At 38.2% G+C, this 18,714-nt stretch overlaps 1 protein-coding gene across 5 annotated transcripts in view; it reads left to right on the top strand.

Moving 5' to 3' along the window:
• CEP290 (centrosomal protein 290) overlaps positions 1-18,714 on the top strand; it is a 102,737-nt gene that overhangs the window by 13,622 nt on the left and 70,401 nt on the right. For 2 of the 5 annotated variants that reach the window (XM_014525894.2, XM_014525893.2), the window contains exons 9-22: positions 4,608-4,760; positions 5,067-5,249; positions 5,830-5,919; positions 6,012-6,134; positions 6,691-6,814; positions 8,272-8,444; positions 9,797-9,959; positions 10,669-10,769; positions 10,850-10,937; positions 11,499-11,611; positions 14,440-14,532; positions 14,844-14,928; positions 16,841-16,983; positions 18,081-18,245. In XM_014525894.2, the coding sequence (XP_014381380.1) occupies positions 4,608-4,760; positions 5,067-5,249; positions 5,830-5,919; positions 6,012-6,134; positions 6,691-6,814; positions 8,272-8,444; positions 9,797-9,959; positions 10,669-10,769; positions 10,850-10,937; positions 11,499-11,611; positions 14,440-14,532; positions 14,844-14,928; positions 16,841-16,983; positions 18,081-18,245 (1,797 nt within the window). Of the gene's footprint in view, positions 1-3,355; positions 3,389-4,607; positions 4,761-5,066; positions 5,250-5,829; positions 5,920-6,011; positions 6,135-6,690; positions 6,815-8,271; positions 8,445-9,796; positions 9,960-10,668; positions 10,770-10,849; positions 10,938-11,498; positions 11,612-11,827; positions 12,607-14,439; positions 14,533-14,843; positions 14,929-16,840; positions 16,984-18,080; positions 18,246-18,714 lie in introns of those variants that run through there. The other 3 variants (XM_025192284.1, XM_014525895.2, XM_014525896.2) reach the window with 3 other exon arrangements.

The following is an 18,714-nucleotide window of genomic DNA, read 5'->3' as shown; positions in this document are numbered from 1 at the left end:
GGGGGGGGAAGTCCTTAGCAAATCCAGATTAGAACTGGTCTGATAAATGCTGAGGTGTGTGTGTGTGTGAACATGGGTTGATTAACATTGGAAGCACAGATTCCCCATCATGCAGCGCTCTCCTGCTTCTCTGGTCCCAGAATTCACTGCAGTCTCTGCTTCAGGCTTTCTGTTTTCCATCTCGGATGTAAATGAGACCTAGGGCAGTTGATTCACTCTTGTCACCCTTATCTGGTGAGGGTCTTAGGTGCGTCTCTCACTGCATCTTAATCAGTTTCGTTTAGGTAGAGGGGGGGCCCGGGGGGCGAGTCCTTTGTGAGTCAGACAGACTGTATCCTGTGCCCCGATTGCCCAAGAATACAGAGCTGAGACGTAACAGTGTGCGATTGCTGCCCACCTACCTCTGGTGACTTCTGTTCAGAAAAGCAGTTTGCTCCAGCAAGAGTGTAAGCAGGCAGTGGGAAACAGTCGCTGCCATGAAGCTGATGTCTCTGTCATTGACCTTTGTGAGCAGCCTAAAGGTGATATCTCTTTATGGACACAGATTTGATACCCTTTGTCCTGGAAAGGAACATTTTCTGCCTGCTCCTCTGCTTATGTACAGTTACTAGGGCAGATATGTTGAGGGCTGTATGTGTTGGATCTTGGAAGAGAATTCTGAGGAGCTAAAATGGATTTGGCCTCCATGTCTGGACCTTGGGATCCATAGGAGGATCCAAACCAAACCCAACAAGAATATTGTGACTATCTTCTAACATTTGAAAACATTTTGTTTTTACATTGAGAGTCACTTAGTAATTTTCAAATACTGCATTTCAAATGCTACTAGGACTACCAAATGGTACTAGGATGACCAACACCAAATACATTATATGCATGAAATAGCTTGCAGACAAAAAAAAAATTAGATGAGTGGAAATGAAGGTCATGGAGAAGAGCATGATGCAGATGATGTTGACAATGGTCACCCTTGTGAGAAACATTTTAAATCCAGAAGTCATCCTGCACCTGTGACACCATCATCTAGAAGTGATGCACATTCAGCTTCAGTTTTTCAGTCATTAGGAAAACAACATGTACGTCAATCAGCTATATCAATAAGACTCCTAATGACAAGATGACATCTGGAAATGAGAAAAAATTGATCAAGTTCACACAAGAGTGACATGCTTCTGGTAATCCCATATTAGTAATTGAAAACAGTTCTTGGTGGGCAGTATACTAGTTTTCAGTATTTTATAGTGTAAAACTATTAGAAGAAAACATAAACAAAGGATTTTGGCTGTAGTTAGATTAAATTGAAAAATTTCTGGGGGAATGTGCCAGACTTTGATTGAAATACCTCAACTAGTTTTTTAACTGAATATTGAAACAGGAGAGAACAGATATTCTGTGAAGTGTATTAATAGTAAAAATGTTTGGTGCTAGTGATAGTTGGAAGTAAGAGAGTAGCTTTTCTGCCAGTTAAGTGTTAGTAATGTGAACATGTGGGCCATCATAATAGACAAATGTTCACATATTACTATAATAAAATCTTTCTCATGGCCTAAACCTCCTTTTTAATGATTTTATGAGGTTAGACACGCTGTGAATGATCTAGAAAAGACCAAAATAAGTAGTAAAATACCTGAAAAATACTTTTATTCTAGCTGCATTTTTAAGTAGCAGGCAGACAAGCATGGTAAGAATGATGTGGTAACCCTGAAACTTTCTAACAAATTCAGTAAATGTGATAGTATTTGTAAGTTAAAAAAAAAACTGCTTCAGGAAATGGTGACTACTGAGGACCTAAAAGTGATGACATACTGTACTTGATAATGATGTCTTTTGGGTTCACTAATAGCACCTTCTGATCATTCTACAGCCAATTTCTTCTGCAGTCACTGTATCTGAATTGAGTGAAACATTTTTCAAGCATTACTAAATTTATGGCCAAACTTAAGTCAAGTCTTTTGAAAATATAAGTGTCTTTGCACTCACAATTCATGAAAAAAATGCAAGTAAAGGATTTTATTTACAGATTGGTAGCATTTTGAATAGCAGGCCATTATTGAGAACAAATGTTGTAAATGAGAGGTTCTAAGACAGTAATGCTAGCAACACCCCTGGTTTACAGCAGGGGTGTTGTTATGCCAGGTCATGGGCAGCCAGGTCAGGGATTCACCCAGGGCCTGGAGAAGCAACTGAGATCAGAAGTATGTAGAGTCGGAGTGTAGGGGAGCCAAGAAGCCAAAAGCCAGGAGATCTGTCTGAGGAGCCAAGTCGGAGACCTGGAGGGTTGGGCAGAGCATGGAGTCAGAAGGCCTGCTGGGTTGGATATCCGAAAGATCAGAACAGGAGTCAGACTAGGGAGCCGAATGTTCAAGCCAAACTCGGGGTCCATGGGTGAGCCAGGTTAGGTAATCAAAGAATCAATCAGAGCTGGTAGAAGTTCAAGCTGAGGACAAAGTAGCTTGAGTACAAGCATGAGCGACTGGTGCCTCCTGCATCTGGGGGGGCACCTGCAGAAGCCGCCAATGGCAGTGGCCCTGTCAGGGGGGGCACCAGCGCTGCCATCATCAGTGTCGGCCATTGGGGGGGCATCAGCCCCATCAGGTGGGGCATGTGCACACCTGTGCACCCCTTACCAGTTGCCTATGAGTACAAGGTTGATCCCTGTTGCCCAGACACTTCCTCTTCTGGGTCAGGGGCCCTTTTCGAGGTGGTAAAGGGACAGTTGACCTTAGCTGGCCACTCTGGCACAGAGTGGGCTCCTTACTAGGCCCTGATGGAAGTTTCTGACCACCTGTTCCTGCCTGGGTGCTCAGTTGGGGAGGTGGTAGACTGGGATGAGCAGCTGTGCCAGGCTGGCTGAGGACCTGGGTTCAGGATCACAGCCTGACATGTCAAATGTAGCCCATGGGTCAGATCCAGCCCATGGAGCTGCTCAGTCCAGCCCACCAGGCTATCAGCAGAGCACTGAAAGTTGGAGGTATAGCTTAGAGGAGTGGACTGTTGTAGAATCGAGGGCCCTTGGGCCCCAGTGGACATTGGTGATCATTGGTAGAAGGGTGAGCAAGGGCTGATATAGCCCTGATCATCCTCCTGCTCTTTGGCCTGTTGCCACTGCTGCAACCCCATTGCAGTTTCATGCTGAGGCTGCTGCCACCACCACTGTGTGCTTGATGCCTTATTCTGGAGGTAGAGCTGCTGTTCCAGCATGGGGCACATGGTGGCAACAGTAGCTTTGGCATGGGACCTGCAATGGGGGCCTTAAGCACAGTGCTGGAGTCAGAACTGCCACCATGCCATGTGCCTGGATCAGAGCCCAAGTTGCTGCTGCTTCATTCCCCAGGCTGGATTCAGCCTGCAAGAAACTCCATAGTTCAGATTTGGTCCAGGATGCAAGGTGACTTTTGACATCCATGATTTAAGTGTTTGGCGAGTTTTATCAAGCCAACCACACCCATCATGGGAAAGTATTTTCAAGTTGTGCAGCATATGGAGCCTTTTCAGTTACTTGGTCCAAAAGTTTCATCTGGGAATGTATGTTGCTCCTACAGCATTGTGGCAAGGTCTGGAAACAGCAGAACCTCTGGCTTCTCATGTTCTTGTCTGCTTCGGATTTATCCAGCTTCTACAGCATGTGAAAGAAACTGGTCAATGTTTGGACATAAGAAACTGGTCAATGTTTGGACATATGTTCATAAAATCAAGAAGCAGGCTTGGGTTAAAAAAACGTTACTTGCTTCAATTTATGGAAATCTTCTGTTTAAAGAAGTAGATGGAGATCGTGCTGATAGTTTAGAATCTTGTGGATCTTGTCAGACAGATTCTGAGTTGAGAATAAATCTTGAGTTATGCTGTTATTCCCACAATATTTGCATGAATAAGTAAATTAAGTCATATTACTTGTTTACTGAATACCTGGTTTTGTATATAGTTGCATTTAAACTATCTATGATGAAAATCCTATGAAAAAATGTTTTCTTACATTTCATACATATATGCAGTAGTACTTTCTCTTTATAAGCCATGTTATACATAATATGTTTCTCTAACTGTAACATTTAGTTTTGATAAGTAAGTAATTACTGAAGATACTTCAATTTTCTGCAGAAATTTCATTTTTGGGGGGTGGGAGAAAGGGTGGAAGAGGAGGAGAGGGGGAAACTAAAGAGAAATAAACACCTAGCTCCCACACTACATTTTCAGAAATGTAATGTCTGCAGACAAAAACTATTTTTAGTGCTTAAGTCTAGAAGCAAAGTCTTTGCTATCCTTATTTTCTTGTACAGGGTTTGATTGTTCTTTTTAACTTTGACATTTTAATCTATACATTTATTTTTATTTTCTTCTATTTTTAGCTTGAATCTTACATGTGTATGTACTTTTTCTAATTTTCTGTTGCTTTCTTCTCTTTTATTCTGATTCTTTTCTCTGCCTTTTAATTTGGAGAAAAAACAAATAAGAAAAAAGGTGAGATACCAAAGTATATAGAACCAGCTCGTAGGAATTTGAATGAACTGTTTGAATGAATCATAGCTGTGTGTCATATTTTTTAGAAAAACAGAATCTTTTCAATCTCTCCCTTTACTTACTCTCTTTTGGGTTTGCCTTATGTGCAGAATGAACAGCTTCGCCAGGATGTAGTTGATTATCAGAGACAAATAGATTCACAAAAAGAGACACTTCTGACGAGACGAGGAGATGATTCTGATTACCGATCTCAGTTGTCCAAAAAGAACTATGAACTTGTCCAGTATTTGGATGAAATTCAGGTAAAGTTTCTGAGTTCCAGATAAACTTATAACAACCATTGAAAGTGTGTTTTAGAAAAAATGAAGAAATGTAATGTTCTTAAATGGTTCTAGAATGACACCTTTTCCCCCAATAAATAAGTTAGTGTCCAGCAGTAGTGTATATTTTTCTACATGGCTCTGTCAATATGACTTTGATTTTCATGACAACTGAGGAAGTTAATTATGCTGGTTTAACCATAGCCCTCTTTGAACCGAACTGTTGATAAACTATGTCAAGTACCAAGACACTTATTTTTTTTAAATAGCATTTCTTTATCTTTGCAGACCTTGACTGAAACCAATGAGAAATTAGAAGCACAAAACCAAGAAATGAGGAAGAATTTGGAAGAATCGGTGCAGGAAATGGAAAAGATGACTGATGAATATAATAAAATGAAACTTATTGTGCAGCAATCTGATATTGTGATGGATCAGTTAAGAAAAGAAAAAGAACAGTATAAATTTCAGGTAAGGAATCGGTTGACAGATAATACTTCCGAGTGACATTCTTAACTTTAAACAATATATTGTTAGGATTCAAAAAGTAAACTTTATTTCTAGCAGAAAATGTCCACCTTATTTTATCCAGTTTGAAATAGTAGTGCTGTTGAAAAAAAAATGTTTACATAGAGAGCTATCTTTCAGTGTAGCACAATGTTTTAAGATGGATCTGAATATAAATCACAGAGAAATAATTTCAAATAAAATACTAGCATACTGTACCTTTAACTGAATCATAACTTCTGTTACATACTATAGCTTAATATCAGTGGTGTAACTAGGGTAGTGCAACTGCCCCAGATGTTGACAGAGATGAGGAAGATGGAAAAACTGGCTTTTGCTGCAGCTGTGTGATTTATTTGATTGCAGTGGGACTGGCAGCTGGAAGTTGCCACTGCTACTGAGTGCAGCAGCCACCCCAGGCACCTGGCCATGTTCTTACACTGCTGCTTAGTATAGTAGGTGCATTTGTAGTGAATATGTGTTTTAAAAAAACAGTATGGATGCATGCTTCTTGTAGTACTAATCAAAGCGCTAATATATACAGGTGCAAGAGCTATCAGACCAACTGAAAGCAAAGAATGAAGAAGATGATCCACTCATGGCAGCTGTAAATGAAAAAGTAGAAGAATGGAAGGTACTTTTATCATATGTTTCTGATCCTGTGGTTGTGTGTGTTATCTTTTGGAATTATTTGAGATGCCTCTTATTTATTCATGTGCTTTGCAGAGAATTTTGGCATCAAAAGATGATGAGATCATCGAATATCAGCAAATGTTGTTAAACCTGAGGGAGAAAATGAAAATGGCCCAGCTTGATGTAGACAAAAACAATGTTATGGTGCTCCAGCAGGTATTGTTTTATGCACAAGTACCTGTGTATGAATTATTCATTAAGCACACTACTAGTTTGATATAATCAGCCTTCTCTGCTTTACAAACACCAGAAGTCCACGTGTGATGACTGAAGTGAGCTGACTTATTCAGGGAGACAGGTTAGCCTAATGTACTTCTCTCCATGTCCACTAGCTGAACTTTCTGTAACTGGTGTTCTGACTTTTCTAGTCTAGTTATTTGCCCACTTCATCATCTAGCCACATAACCAGAACCAGTTAATGCAGTTAAATTATAAAATAATATTTTATTGGTTTTTCATAGATCTGTATGTATCAAATATACACTTAATGTTTGTATCTTGTACTGTTTTTTTCTGCCTTGCATTTATACATAATGTCTGAACTCTCTAAGTGCTAGTTCTTTAACTTTTTAATGCAATGTTTATACTAGCTGTTTTTCATCCCTTCATTTGCCTTTCTGCTTGAAGCATTCATTTATTTTATGTTGGTAGTTCATCGTTAAACCATAAAGCCCATTTCCTACCCCCCCGCAAATAATTGTCTTTTTTCAAGGGTATACAAGAACGAGACAGTCATATCAGGTTGCTTACTGAGCAAGTAGAACAATATACAAAAGACATGGAAAAAAATGCATTGATCATAGAAGACCTGAAAAATGAACTCCGAAAAGATAAAGGTTACTTGATATTTTTTTAATATACATCTTAAAATAATAATTAGAAAAGATGCATCAAAATCCTTTTTTCCCCTTAAATGCTAATCAGATTACTTTAAAGTATTCAAAACCATTTATCTCCTTTCTGGTTGCCCATTTCCATTTGTCAAATGCAGCCAGCTTTTAAAATACCTGTTAACATGTCAAAAGTCTGTTCATAATTTGGCTTATTTAAATTCTATAGACTATTTTATGTCACTTGAGTTGTATATAATTATTCATAAATACTACATTATTCATAAATGCCATTTATAAAAGCAGATCTTCCAAATTTTATTTTAAAAATTGTAAGTACATTTGGATTTGAAACCGCATTAATAGAATGTAAAAATTATTAGAAACTCCTTCTGAAAACAGTAACTTACCAATGTGGACTGTGATTCTTCATAGACTGAAGGCATAGAAAGATACAACAATTCTGTATCTGATAGAAGCTGTTAGACTACAGTTATTACATCTGCGTGGTTCAGTATTATTACAAGCATAGTAAAACTGCTCCAACTTGACGTCTGCTTCATTTAGTGTTAAAATTAGTATGATTTAGCTAAATTGTGTTGCTGCAGGACAAAGCAAGTATAACGGATTGTAAGAGCTGATGTGCATTCCTGAGCAACAGCAGCTCCCCTTCCTCTTTTAAAGCAGTTAAGGATGTGGCCAAACATACTTTTTAGGATGTGTCTACCTTAGAAAGTTATACTAGTATAAAGAAAGGAATTGAAGGTAAACCTCTCTGGTTTTGTTGCTGTTTTAATGAGTACTGCTTGCAAGTTTAGTTTGTCACTTTGGTATTAGTTTTAGCCAGGGGCAGGCAACCTATTGGAGTGATCAGAATTGCTGCTTGCAACTTAGCTGGTGTTCCTGATGCTACTTCCCCCATCACTGAATTGCTGCCAATGTCCTAGCTTCATGAGCTAAATTAAATGGCTTTGGGGCTGGATCCACCCTGCTGGTTGTAGGTTGCAGATTTCTTTAAGCTGAAACAGAACGATCTATTTTACAAGGGGAGGTGAGAAGTAGAATAACTCTATTTGCTGTGAAAACTCCAGTTGGCCTTAAAGGAGAATTCACGGTGCATAAAATGAAGCAAATCTATAAGTATTTGTAGCACTACATGATTAGTAAAGAATATCCTGATCCAGGAAAAAAAACTTATAACTGGTGCCATTCAACTTAAGCTGAATAGAGTAGTCCATCATATATACTAGCTTCTTATTAAATTTGCTTTTTAAAGTAATAAGAATAAAAAAATAAAGCCTTAATCTGAATGTCTGTGTAATTATTTATTTCAGAAGAGGATAAATAATTTGTGGAAATCAAAACAGATACAAAATAATTGGAGGCATTTTTTACCTTGTATCAGGAACCACTTTTATATAAAAATATTTTATTTTTTAAAATAAATTATTGCTTTTTCCCAGGTTTCTCTTCTCTAGTTCAGCAAAATCACATTGCAGCAATACAGGAAAAATTGCAGCTGCTGGAACAGAAAACTAAAGAAGCTGAACGATCAGCAGAACTAGCAGAAGCAGATGCTATGGAGAAGGATAGAGAACTTATTGAGACTCTGAAGCGGATGAAAGATTATGAAATGGTACACAATTTATTTGAGAAAATTGTATTTTATCATTAGTTTTTATTATTATCAGTAGTTTTTATCATTCTTTACAGATCATTTTGTGACATTCTAACGATTGTACCACAGTTTAGAAACAAAACAAAGCAAAACAGACTTTTAATAAAGAGCTGCTTATTCTGTATTTTCTTATTCATACTCTTTTTACCTTTGCTCTAAATGGTGGATAAGCCAGCTGAATCTTAAGTTAGCTGTCCTTGGCAAATTGTTAAACTACTGTTTGACCAAATAGAGCTGTCATTCAGAAATGATGGAAATTGGATAGTCAAGGTGAGGATCTGTTGAGGAGTCACCATGTAAGCTGATGAGAACCTCATTTTACAGTCTGGGGAGGGGGGACAACTTCTTAAAAGCTTCAGCTGTACCTAGAAGGATATCTAATATCACAGAGACATAAGCATATGAATAAGCAGATGGTGTTTTTACTCCCTTTTCTTGATTACAGCTGTGCGTTATATTTTTACATTCTTCAAATGCGATATAAAACTAACCTCAACCCAATGAAGTCAGTCCACCTGTGTAGAGATCACAACTATTCTAGAAAGTCTGGAACTGAACAGAATCAATTATCTTGTAATGGTTTCTTTGCTTACAGAAACACTCTGGCTTGTGACCTTAAATAACACTTAAATGATGAAGGAAACATAGTTTTCTAAAGTAAAAGACTCCCATTTTAAATAACAAGTATTATTTTCACTGATTAGAAAAATCATGTACTTATTTACAGGTCAAGCCTGGCAACAGGATCAACTACTCCACCATAATCCTAACTCAGTAGCCTCCAAAATGAAATCTTTTGCTTACTCATTATCAGGGATCCTGGTTTTCTCTGATTAAAAAAAATCCCCAATTTTTGAAACACCACTAATTAATATGTATGTGTGTGTGTGTGTGTGTGTGTGTGTGTGTGTGTGTGTGTGTGTGTGTATGCATATGTTTCATTTTAATCATGGAAAAATGTGGATTTGGGTAACGTTTTTAAATCCAAAAATTAGGGATTTTTTTTTATCAGAGACAACCAGGATTCCTGCTCCATATCTACTTCTTATCTATCCTAAATACTTTCCTTCTCTTTTTTTATTTTTTTTTGTTTTCCACCTAGTGTAATTGTTTTGGACAGTAAGCATTTCTTACTAATAATTAATTAGTTTCAGCTAATGTTAAATATTATTCTAATATTAGAATATTACTATTTAGTTTTTAATGCTCAGAAATACTATTAAAATATGAAATAGGACATTATAGTTTTCTTATGTTTTTTTTTTATATAAGAAATATGTCCACATATATCCACTTTGGAACCGTTACAGGGAATATATGGTTTGGAAGATGCTGTGGTTGAAATAAAAGATTTAAAAAAGCAGATTAAAATAAGAGATCATGAGATAGAAGCCTTAATCAAAGAAGTGAACAAACTGGAACTTAAAATTAATGATTTTCTTGATGAAAATGAAGACCTCAGAGAACGTCTAGGTATTGATTTTTTGTCATTAGTTACGTTTGTTGTCATCCTCAAGAAAGCTCAGGGTCTTGTCCATTAAATTTTACCATATGTGTCACAGAGTTAGGCTATTATCTGGCCTTAATTATATGGAAGTAATTTTATCCATACTGTCAAAATTTAAGTAATTGCTTTTAGTTAATTTATTAAGAACAGCCAAAAAGCTACAGAAGTGAGGTGGGGGCGAAGGGGAGAGGGAAACCCTTCAGAAATAAGCTATTCTTTGCTGAGCTGTTTTGGGTTTGTTTTTTTTGTTTGTTTTTTTGTTTTTGGGGGGGTTGCATAGGAAATAAATAGACTGAATAAATTTTTCTTCATTCCAAGATGCATAGTCTGCCTAATCCAATCAAATGGTACAATATGAGCCAACTACATGTATTTATTTTATACATAATACTGCATTGAAAAATGTAGACAGATAAATTTAATGTGAATTAAGGTACTTTCTGCTTGTTGGAAATTTTTTTTCTCCCCTAGGAGAAACTGAGTGAATGCTTGTACACTGATATTTTTTACAGGGAGAACAGTGATTCTCCCAGTAGAAACATGGTGCCTGTATGTGGCCTAAGTTTAAGTCTCCAAGTATGCTTTGTCTGTAGTATTAGTAATCTACTATTTTTAGTTCTCCTTAATAAATCAACCAACTATAGCTAAAGTAAAACAGTCTGTATTGTGTTTCAGGTCTTGATCCAAAGACAATGATCAATTTAAATGAATTTAGAAAGAGCAAAACACTGAAACAACAGCAGTACAGAGCAGAAAACCAGATTCTTTTGAAAGAGGCAAGTAAAAGCCTATTTTTAAATATGGTTTTATAAATTCAGTTGGAGAGAAATGCTTATTAATGTTTAAATATATGCAGATTGAAACACTAGAAGAAGAAAGAGTTGCACTGAAGAAACAGATTCGTAAACTGGCTCAGGAGAAAGGAAAAAGAGCTGCATTATTAGGTAGGATGTAATCGTTGCATTGTATTTTGATTGATTTTTGCACTGTGCCTTTTCAGACCAGCGATGAAGTGATTTTGTGTGGTCTTGTTGGGGATTACTTGACAATGTGCTCATTTGCAAATGTATTTAAAAATTATGAAACTGACTCACTATTTTTGGCCTAGACTTCCATTTATATCTGAAAGATGGAATGGCGTACTTTGTATTAATTCTCCGGCCTGCTACCTGCTCTGACTTATGATGGCTCCACTGAAGATTGTTCCACCAGCTGATAATATATGGGGTGTTCCTTCCATATACTCACTCTCCAGCAAATCTTTATAATGTGGGTGTTACAAAGAGCTGGATATAAGAATCTGCCATTTCTGTGCCAACAAAGGAATTCCTTGCCCCCTCCCTGCCAAAAAAAATTATGAGCTGCTTTTTAGAGCAGTATTACAATCCCTTTGTAGTAGAGAAGAGAGACCAGAAATCTGATCTACTGCTGGGAACATTTCACCATGTTCTTGTGGTAGATAAATACATTTATAATCATTTATTTGTAAATTTGTTTGTAATTAGGATTGGATGCAGGTGACCTCCAGCTGACTGATAACTTTACTGAGGAGATGAAGACGAATAAAAGGAAATCAGATTTCATGAGCACAGATGATGCTGATGAATTTAAAGCCAAGGTAGGGTCATGTCTATGCATAAATGAGTATTGTATATATAATTATGAATTAAAGTAAAAAAAAAAGTTCCTTTCTGAACATTTGGGTGTTAAGTTTTTAATTATCTGCCAGTATTGTTAAGATGTAAAAAAAAAAAAAAAAAAAAAAAGAGAAAGATCCTAAATGAAACAATTTTTGTGTTAGTGAAACTATAACAAACATTGTTTTTTCATGAATGCAGGTTAGCAGGTCATATAATATGGAGACAAAAACAATGCTTTCAGTTAGAAGAGCATCATTTAGTGGGTTAAAACCAGACAGAGAGAGGCGTGAGACCACCAAGGCTTTGGGAAACCTCTCGAGAAGAATTTCTGGAATACTTCATGGATTTAAATTTGTCAGAAAAAAGTAGAAATATTTATTTTGTCCCATTAGACTCTAGAAATGATTGGCATAGTTCTGAAGCTTTTTCTATAAAAGAACTTTACGAATCAACAGAACTGCAATTTACAGGGACACGAACAGCACCAGACTGTACAGTCAATAGGCAGATATCACAAGGCTTAAAATCGAACTGTACAGGTTTGTCTCCTGTTTCACAAATTACACAAAAAGCTTTCAAAAGTCAAGAGACAGAAGGGTGCTGCTATAGCCAAAATTCTGGAACCGAAGTATCTTTTCAAGAGCACACAGACAAAACATGTCTTCCAGATTTCCAGGGAAGGCCGTCTCCTAGCGAAAAGTCTGCAATTTTCAGTCAGTCTGTTCTTAGAAAGCCAGCAAGCCCATGTAAATCACAATTAAGAAAATTGGAAGTTGAGCAGGACCACCTTGAAATAAAGTGTTCTGCCTTTCAAGATGCCAGCAAGGAACAGATGGGCTCTCCAGATTTGTTGCAGGTAGAAAATTTGAGGACTTCACTTGAAAGTGGACAGTTGGAATACACATGTCAGATAGATCCAGTCGAAAACCTCATAGGGCAATTAAGGAGAGAATTAGTTTTCCTTAGATCACAGGTGAGACACTGCCACAGTATGTGTAAGTTTATCTCTTGTAATTTTTAGGTGAATATTTTCTGTCATTTATTTTGAGTATATCATTTTAATACTTATTACTTCATCAATTTACTTTAAATAAATATAGGGCAGTTTCACTTGAATTGGTATGTATGCAGTATAAGTAATGAGAGATTTTTAATATAAAGCCACTGGCACTGTAGCTGATTTGGTACCCTTATGTAGACAGTAAAAATCTCCTACGTCATACTTCTTTCCGTTTTTATCTATAAAATATTTTTATTTCTTTGGCCTACTCAAGCTTTTACAAATGCAGATAAAATTCTTTTTTTTTTATCTTCTCTCTCATCTTTCCCTCCTCCTTACTCCATATCCCTGCAGTCTTACCTTTTAGACACTGTTATGTCTATAGTGTTCTCTCTAATCTTAAATTTTAATTCCAGTTAAATAACAAGCCACAACACTGAAAGGATTCCTTTTTAATTTAAATTTAATACAAAATTGGGTGATTCACAGCCATTTATCTAAATGAGGCAAGACAGGGAAGCCTGTTCTCTACTAAGAGATGCAGAAGATGAGAATGGTACCCCCTGCTAGAGGATGCAACAGCTTTAGCACATGGGATTCATGTCACCAAGAACATTAGTCAATGGAGAGGACCAGTGCATACATTTGGTGAATGGCTTCTTTTTCCCCTGGCTACCCTCCAACTTGCAGAGAGTACCTTAGCTGGCTTGCAACTACTTTTATTCATCTCCATCCATATTAGGAAAAGTTTTCATGGGGAAAATAAAAGCTCATCTTAGAATCGAGTATCAGAATGCTTCAGCTGTGAGGACCAGCTATGTGGTGAGCCTGGCTGGATCAGAGACAGCATCAGCAGTGTGCACATACATGCCTCCAGCATCTGCTCCCTGCCAGGCTCCCCTACTATAGTCTCCCTTGCTGGCAGGAAGTCAAGCAGGAAAGGAGAACTCTGCACACTGCTACTGCAATCTCCAGACAGCCAGGCTTCCCTGTGCAGTGGCTCCCCACAGCTCCCAACTGGAGCAGGTTGACTCTCAGTATTGGCGGGCACAGGGGAGCTCCAGAGCCCTTCCTGCCCTGTGCTGTAGGAAGCAGCTGTGCAGGGTACCCAGCTCTGCAGCATGCAGATTGTACCTTTCAGTCTGCTCTCAGCCAAAAGGGGCGGTGAAGGAGGGGGTACCAGGGAAGGAGAGCCAGGAACGGAAGGAAGAACCAACCCCTGCTGAGCCAGGATCCTGGTACAGCTGCTCCCTGCTGTGTGGGATAGAAATAGCTCTGGGGCTTCCCTGTGTCTGGATCAGAGGGGGAAGCAGCAGAAGTGGGGAACAAGTGGTGGGGTGGGGGCAGCCAGGGGATGGGAGCCAGGCCACCCCTGCTTTTCCCCCACCTGTCCCCTGCCCCTGTTTTTCCCTCCACCCATTTTGCCTCCTCTCCCTCACCTCTGCTTTTCTCGTTGCCTGCTCCTTACTTGCCCCTTTGCTGTTGTCTTCCTGCCATGGCAGTGGTAGGGTACACATTTGAGATGACCCAACAATAACTAGTTTCTAAACTTGAAAAATTATAACATTTATAATTATCCTTTTATAGAATGTAATTATTGGGAGGGGTCATCTTACATTCAAAGTTGTCTTGGATTCAGGTAAATCCAGTAATATAACAAAGCTGCAAAGCATGTAATACAATTTAGTTTTTCCTGTGCATATCTATATATCTTTCTTTATTCATATAATAGAAAAAGATCTCAGAAATATAATATTGCAAGCAAATTGAAATCAATCCTTTAATTATATTTCATTGTTCCTTTAGAATGAGCAGATATCCAGGAATTTGTTGGCCAAGAATATACTCAATAGAAATACAGAACTAGAGCTTGAAAAATGCAGAAGCCAGGCAGTGCAGGTAGTTCAAGATTTTGCAAAGACATTTATGATGAGATGATAAATGTGTGCACTAAGATTGTTTATGTCTTTAACAGTTCTTTTTCTGGCTTTCTTCCTGTGCAGATTTGGACTTTTTACATGACAAGACATAATTGTTCCTGGAAGTGTAGAATATATACAATTTAACAATACTTATTTGAGCATATTTTCTTATTTAATGACCCATTCCTCAATTTTATAATTCTCTTTGATATTTCACCATTAAAAGTCTGAATTTTTGTCTTAAAAATCCATTTTTAAATTTGTTTCTTTTTCTTTGTCCCCTGGTAGTATGAATACCTGGCAAAAGAATTAAATGAGAGAGAGAGAGACTTGGAACAGAACAGGACTGTAATAGCTAAATTTCAGTCTAAATGTAAGTTGTAATTCTTTTGTTGTATCAGGCATATCTTTATTTGTAACTTTTTTCTTCTCATGTTTAAAATGATAAATTACTGAGTATCTTTTTTAATGCACGGAATGAGCATATATATATGGGAGGTACATCAGATTTATTTGGCAATAGTACCTCAACTCTGAAATTTAGGTTGAGGATTAATCCAGATGAAAACATGACAGCTCTAAAATGATGAGAAAAAGCTTTATTTACCAAATTCTCTTTTATCAGTGGTCACCAACCAGTGGATCTCGATCCACCGGTAGATCTCAGAGCCTCTTGGAGTTGATCTGAGGCTGGGGTGGGGGGCTGAGTGCTTGAGTGCGTACATGCATGCGCCCTAGCCCAGGAGGTCAGTCTGTTGGGGAGGGAAGGGGCAGGGGCTAGATCGAGGTCCCCGCAGTGAGGAACAGTGCCGCAGAGGCAGGAGCAAGGGTAAATTGAGTAGGGCCCTGCCCGGGTGAGACTTACCTGCTGGGGAGGTGCACCCCCAAATAAGTTTTCCTCCCTTTGCCTCAATCTGCCCTGCCCCCACCCTTTCCCTCCCTACAGACTTAGCTGCTGGGGGGGAGGAGGTGGCGCACAGTAGATCTTGGGTTTCTTTTAAATGCCAAAGGTGAACTACTTAAGAAGGTTGGAGACCACTGTCTTATGTCTTTAGGATTTCACTCAGCACTTCAACTTCTCTCTTTAAAAGCATTCTCATTATGTTTATATATACTTTTAATAATTTAAACATTAAAGATATAGATCAGTTACAGCAGGCGTTGTCAACTGCATACCTCTGAGGATACTTTGATGAAATGACCCAGGGGGTATGTGGGGGTGGGCGGGGAAGGAGCGCTGCCACCCCATGCCTCTGCCTCATAGGAGCAGGGGCGGGATGAGAGCAGGGCCGCACAGACACTGTGCAGCCTCTGCTCTGCCGCTCACCACACCCCTGTTTTGCGTCCAGCCCCTTGCCACCTCCCTCCCGCTGGGGGTACATTTATTAAAAAGGAGGCTGCCAGGTGTGCACTTATTAAAAAAGGTTGAAAACCCCTGAGTTACAGTATATAGGAAGCATGTCGTCTTCACTTTAGTATATGAAATGAAAAAGACCAAATAGTTCTTTTCTTTTGCCGCATCCAGTAAAGTACTTAAACATACCCCTTGCTTTAAGCTTGTAAAACCATGTTATTGAAGATAATAGTCAAACTCACTTGTTTAAAGTTAAGCACACGCATAACTTCTTTGCTGGATGAGGACATGAATCAGAGAATTGGATATATTTGCTTTTAAAGTACTGAAAATGAAAGTCTTAAGAAACAATGGTTGGAATATAGGAAACTCAGAACTTTCAAGAGAAGATTTTTTCTTTCACTGAAGTGAAAGCTTACAATTTTTCATGACAAGGGAATTCTAAAATGTTGTGTAGATGAAGTAAAGAAGTTTCATTTTGATTTTTAAAACAAGGTAGGTGAGGTCCCTGAAATCTGGCAGCCTAGTTAAGAAGATTTTTGCTCTGCAGCTGCCAGGCTCCCTACCATCAGGGCTTCCATACTTGTAACAAGACGTCTAGGAAGCCTAAGAAGTTTTGACTTGAACTGGGGCTTCCAGGGGTGGCAAGGTTTGAATACCAGATAAGAGAACAGGAAGCCCACTTAGATTTAGCACAGTCAACATATTTCCATGTATAATTTTGATGTTGTTGAACTGGTATTTTCTGATGCAGAATGTTTCAAGAAAACTTCCAACCAGCTCTACTATTAATTCCTTAGATCAATATTTATGTGCTTAAGATGAATATTCTTATTGTCTTTCAAACTGTCAGAGACTAATGAAATTCAGGTTTTCTAAAATATTTTGAAATATTATAGCAACTTAAAAAATATCCATAACTTTATTTCAGTAAAAGAATTATCAGAAGAAAATAAACAACTTGAGCAAGGAATGAAAGAAATACTAGAAGCTGTCAAAGAAATTCAGAAGGATCCTAGTGTGAAAGGAGGAGAAACAGCACTAATCATCCCTAGTCTGGAAAGATTAGTAAACGTAAATTGTCTTTTATTGGAACTGTTTGACTTCATAGAAGTTGTATACATACTACTGACTATATTTCAAGCATGGTATTACCTTAGTATTGAATATTGGCTGTTAGGCCCCAAATGCCTCCCAGTGTGGCCCTTCAGTACATCCAACTGGATATTTGCTGGGGCAATTAAAAGGGGGAGGGGCAAGTTATTCCTCTGTCTACTTCTGAGCCTCTCTACAGCTTCATTTTGATCTTCATTTATGTGGACTGATACCCAAGAACAGAATAGGTTTCCTGTTTCTTCCATCTCATTGTGTTACCATATAAAGAGTAGTGCAATTATTTATCCGAGTCTTTAAATGTAAAATCTTAGCAAGAAGGGGAAAATACGGATGATCAATAGATAATACCTAGTTTCTATATGGCTTTTCACCCTAAATATTTGAGAAGAACATAGCTTACTAGTATGCTACTGTATTGACATTTCCACTATTGATTTTATCTTTTAATGTTCACAGTGCAGCTTTTGCAGCTTTAGGAAAATAAGAATCAGTTTTTCAATAAATAAAAACACAGATTAAAAGCATAGCACAACTGAAACAAAGTTAACAAAAACAAAACAAAATGAGCTGTTGCCTCAGACAAAAAGCCTGGATAAAAATGTATATTTGTACACTTTTCTGTATCTTCTGTGATGTTCTCTTCAGACACACCTGGCCTAATATTAACATGCTTATTAATAGTTGGCATTGTTTCCCTTATTGAGCCATCTTTCTAAAAAACCTGTTCCCACATAAAATTAAAAAAGGCCCAGATATTAGGGGACAGTCTTCTAAAATTTGTCTAAAATATCTCCCAGCTATACAGTTGTTCTAGTAAAAGATTTTGCCAAGCAAGCATTGGTTCTAACAAAATTAATATAATTCAAGTTCTTTAGTAAATACCATTATCAACAAAATTGTTCTTAGCTATTAAAAAAATCTAAAAGGTTGCTTTTTTGTTAATTCCATGTTACATATGCTGGAAAAGTCATTTTTTTAGGAAATATGTAGAAAGTGTTTTGGATTCTTCTGTTTGTTTTGTTTTTCTGTTTTCTAAGTGAATTGATATCTATTAGGCAATTGAATCAAAAAATTCAGAGGGACTCTTTGATGCCAGATTGCATTTGAAGGCTCAAGCTGACCAACTTACAGGGCGAAATGAAGAGTTAAGGCAGGAGCTGAAAATATCTCAGAAGGAGGCAACAAATTTTTCTAACCAGTTAGCAAAAGCAAATGTAAAAGTAAGTACTTTTTATGATTTTACATTTAAAAAGTGATTCCAATGGCAGCACCAAACGAAGTGCACTTAATATCAGATATAGTTGTCTTAAAAATGATGCTTCTATCTAATTTTTAACTTCACTGATATTTTATTTGCAGACTAGCCAATTGCCTGTCAAGAATGATCGCAGGGTGGAGCGGGTGGGGACGGAGTCCTGGACCCCCTCCCCTCCCCCCTGGTCTGGGCCTGCTCCCCCTTTCCTCCTGTTGCTTGGGGTCTGGGCCTGCTTCCCCCTCCACCGCCGCAGCGGTGGGGGGAAAGAAGGAGCAGGCCCAGGCCTGATGCTGGGGAGGACTGGGCCCAAGGGTGGGGAGAAGCCAGGCCACTGCTGCAGGGGGCAGGAGTGAACAGCAGGCCTGAGCCGACGGATGGGAGGAGCGGGCTCGGCACCGATGTGGGAGAGTGGGGGTGGGGGAGGAGTGGGCCTG

The sequence above is a fragment of the Alligator sinensis genome, unplaced genomic scaffold, assembly GCF_000455745.1.
Source record: "Alligator sinensis unplaced genomic scaffold, ASM45574v1 scaffold1076_1, whole genome shotgun sequence".
Classification (NCBI taxonomy): domain Eukaryota; kingdom Metazoa; phylum Chordata; order Crocodylia; family Alligatoridae; genus Alligator; species Alligator sinensis.
Note: the sequence above shows the minus strand (reverse complement) of the source record. Positions and strands in the feature narration are given on the sequence as shown.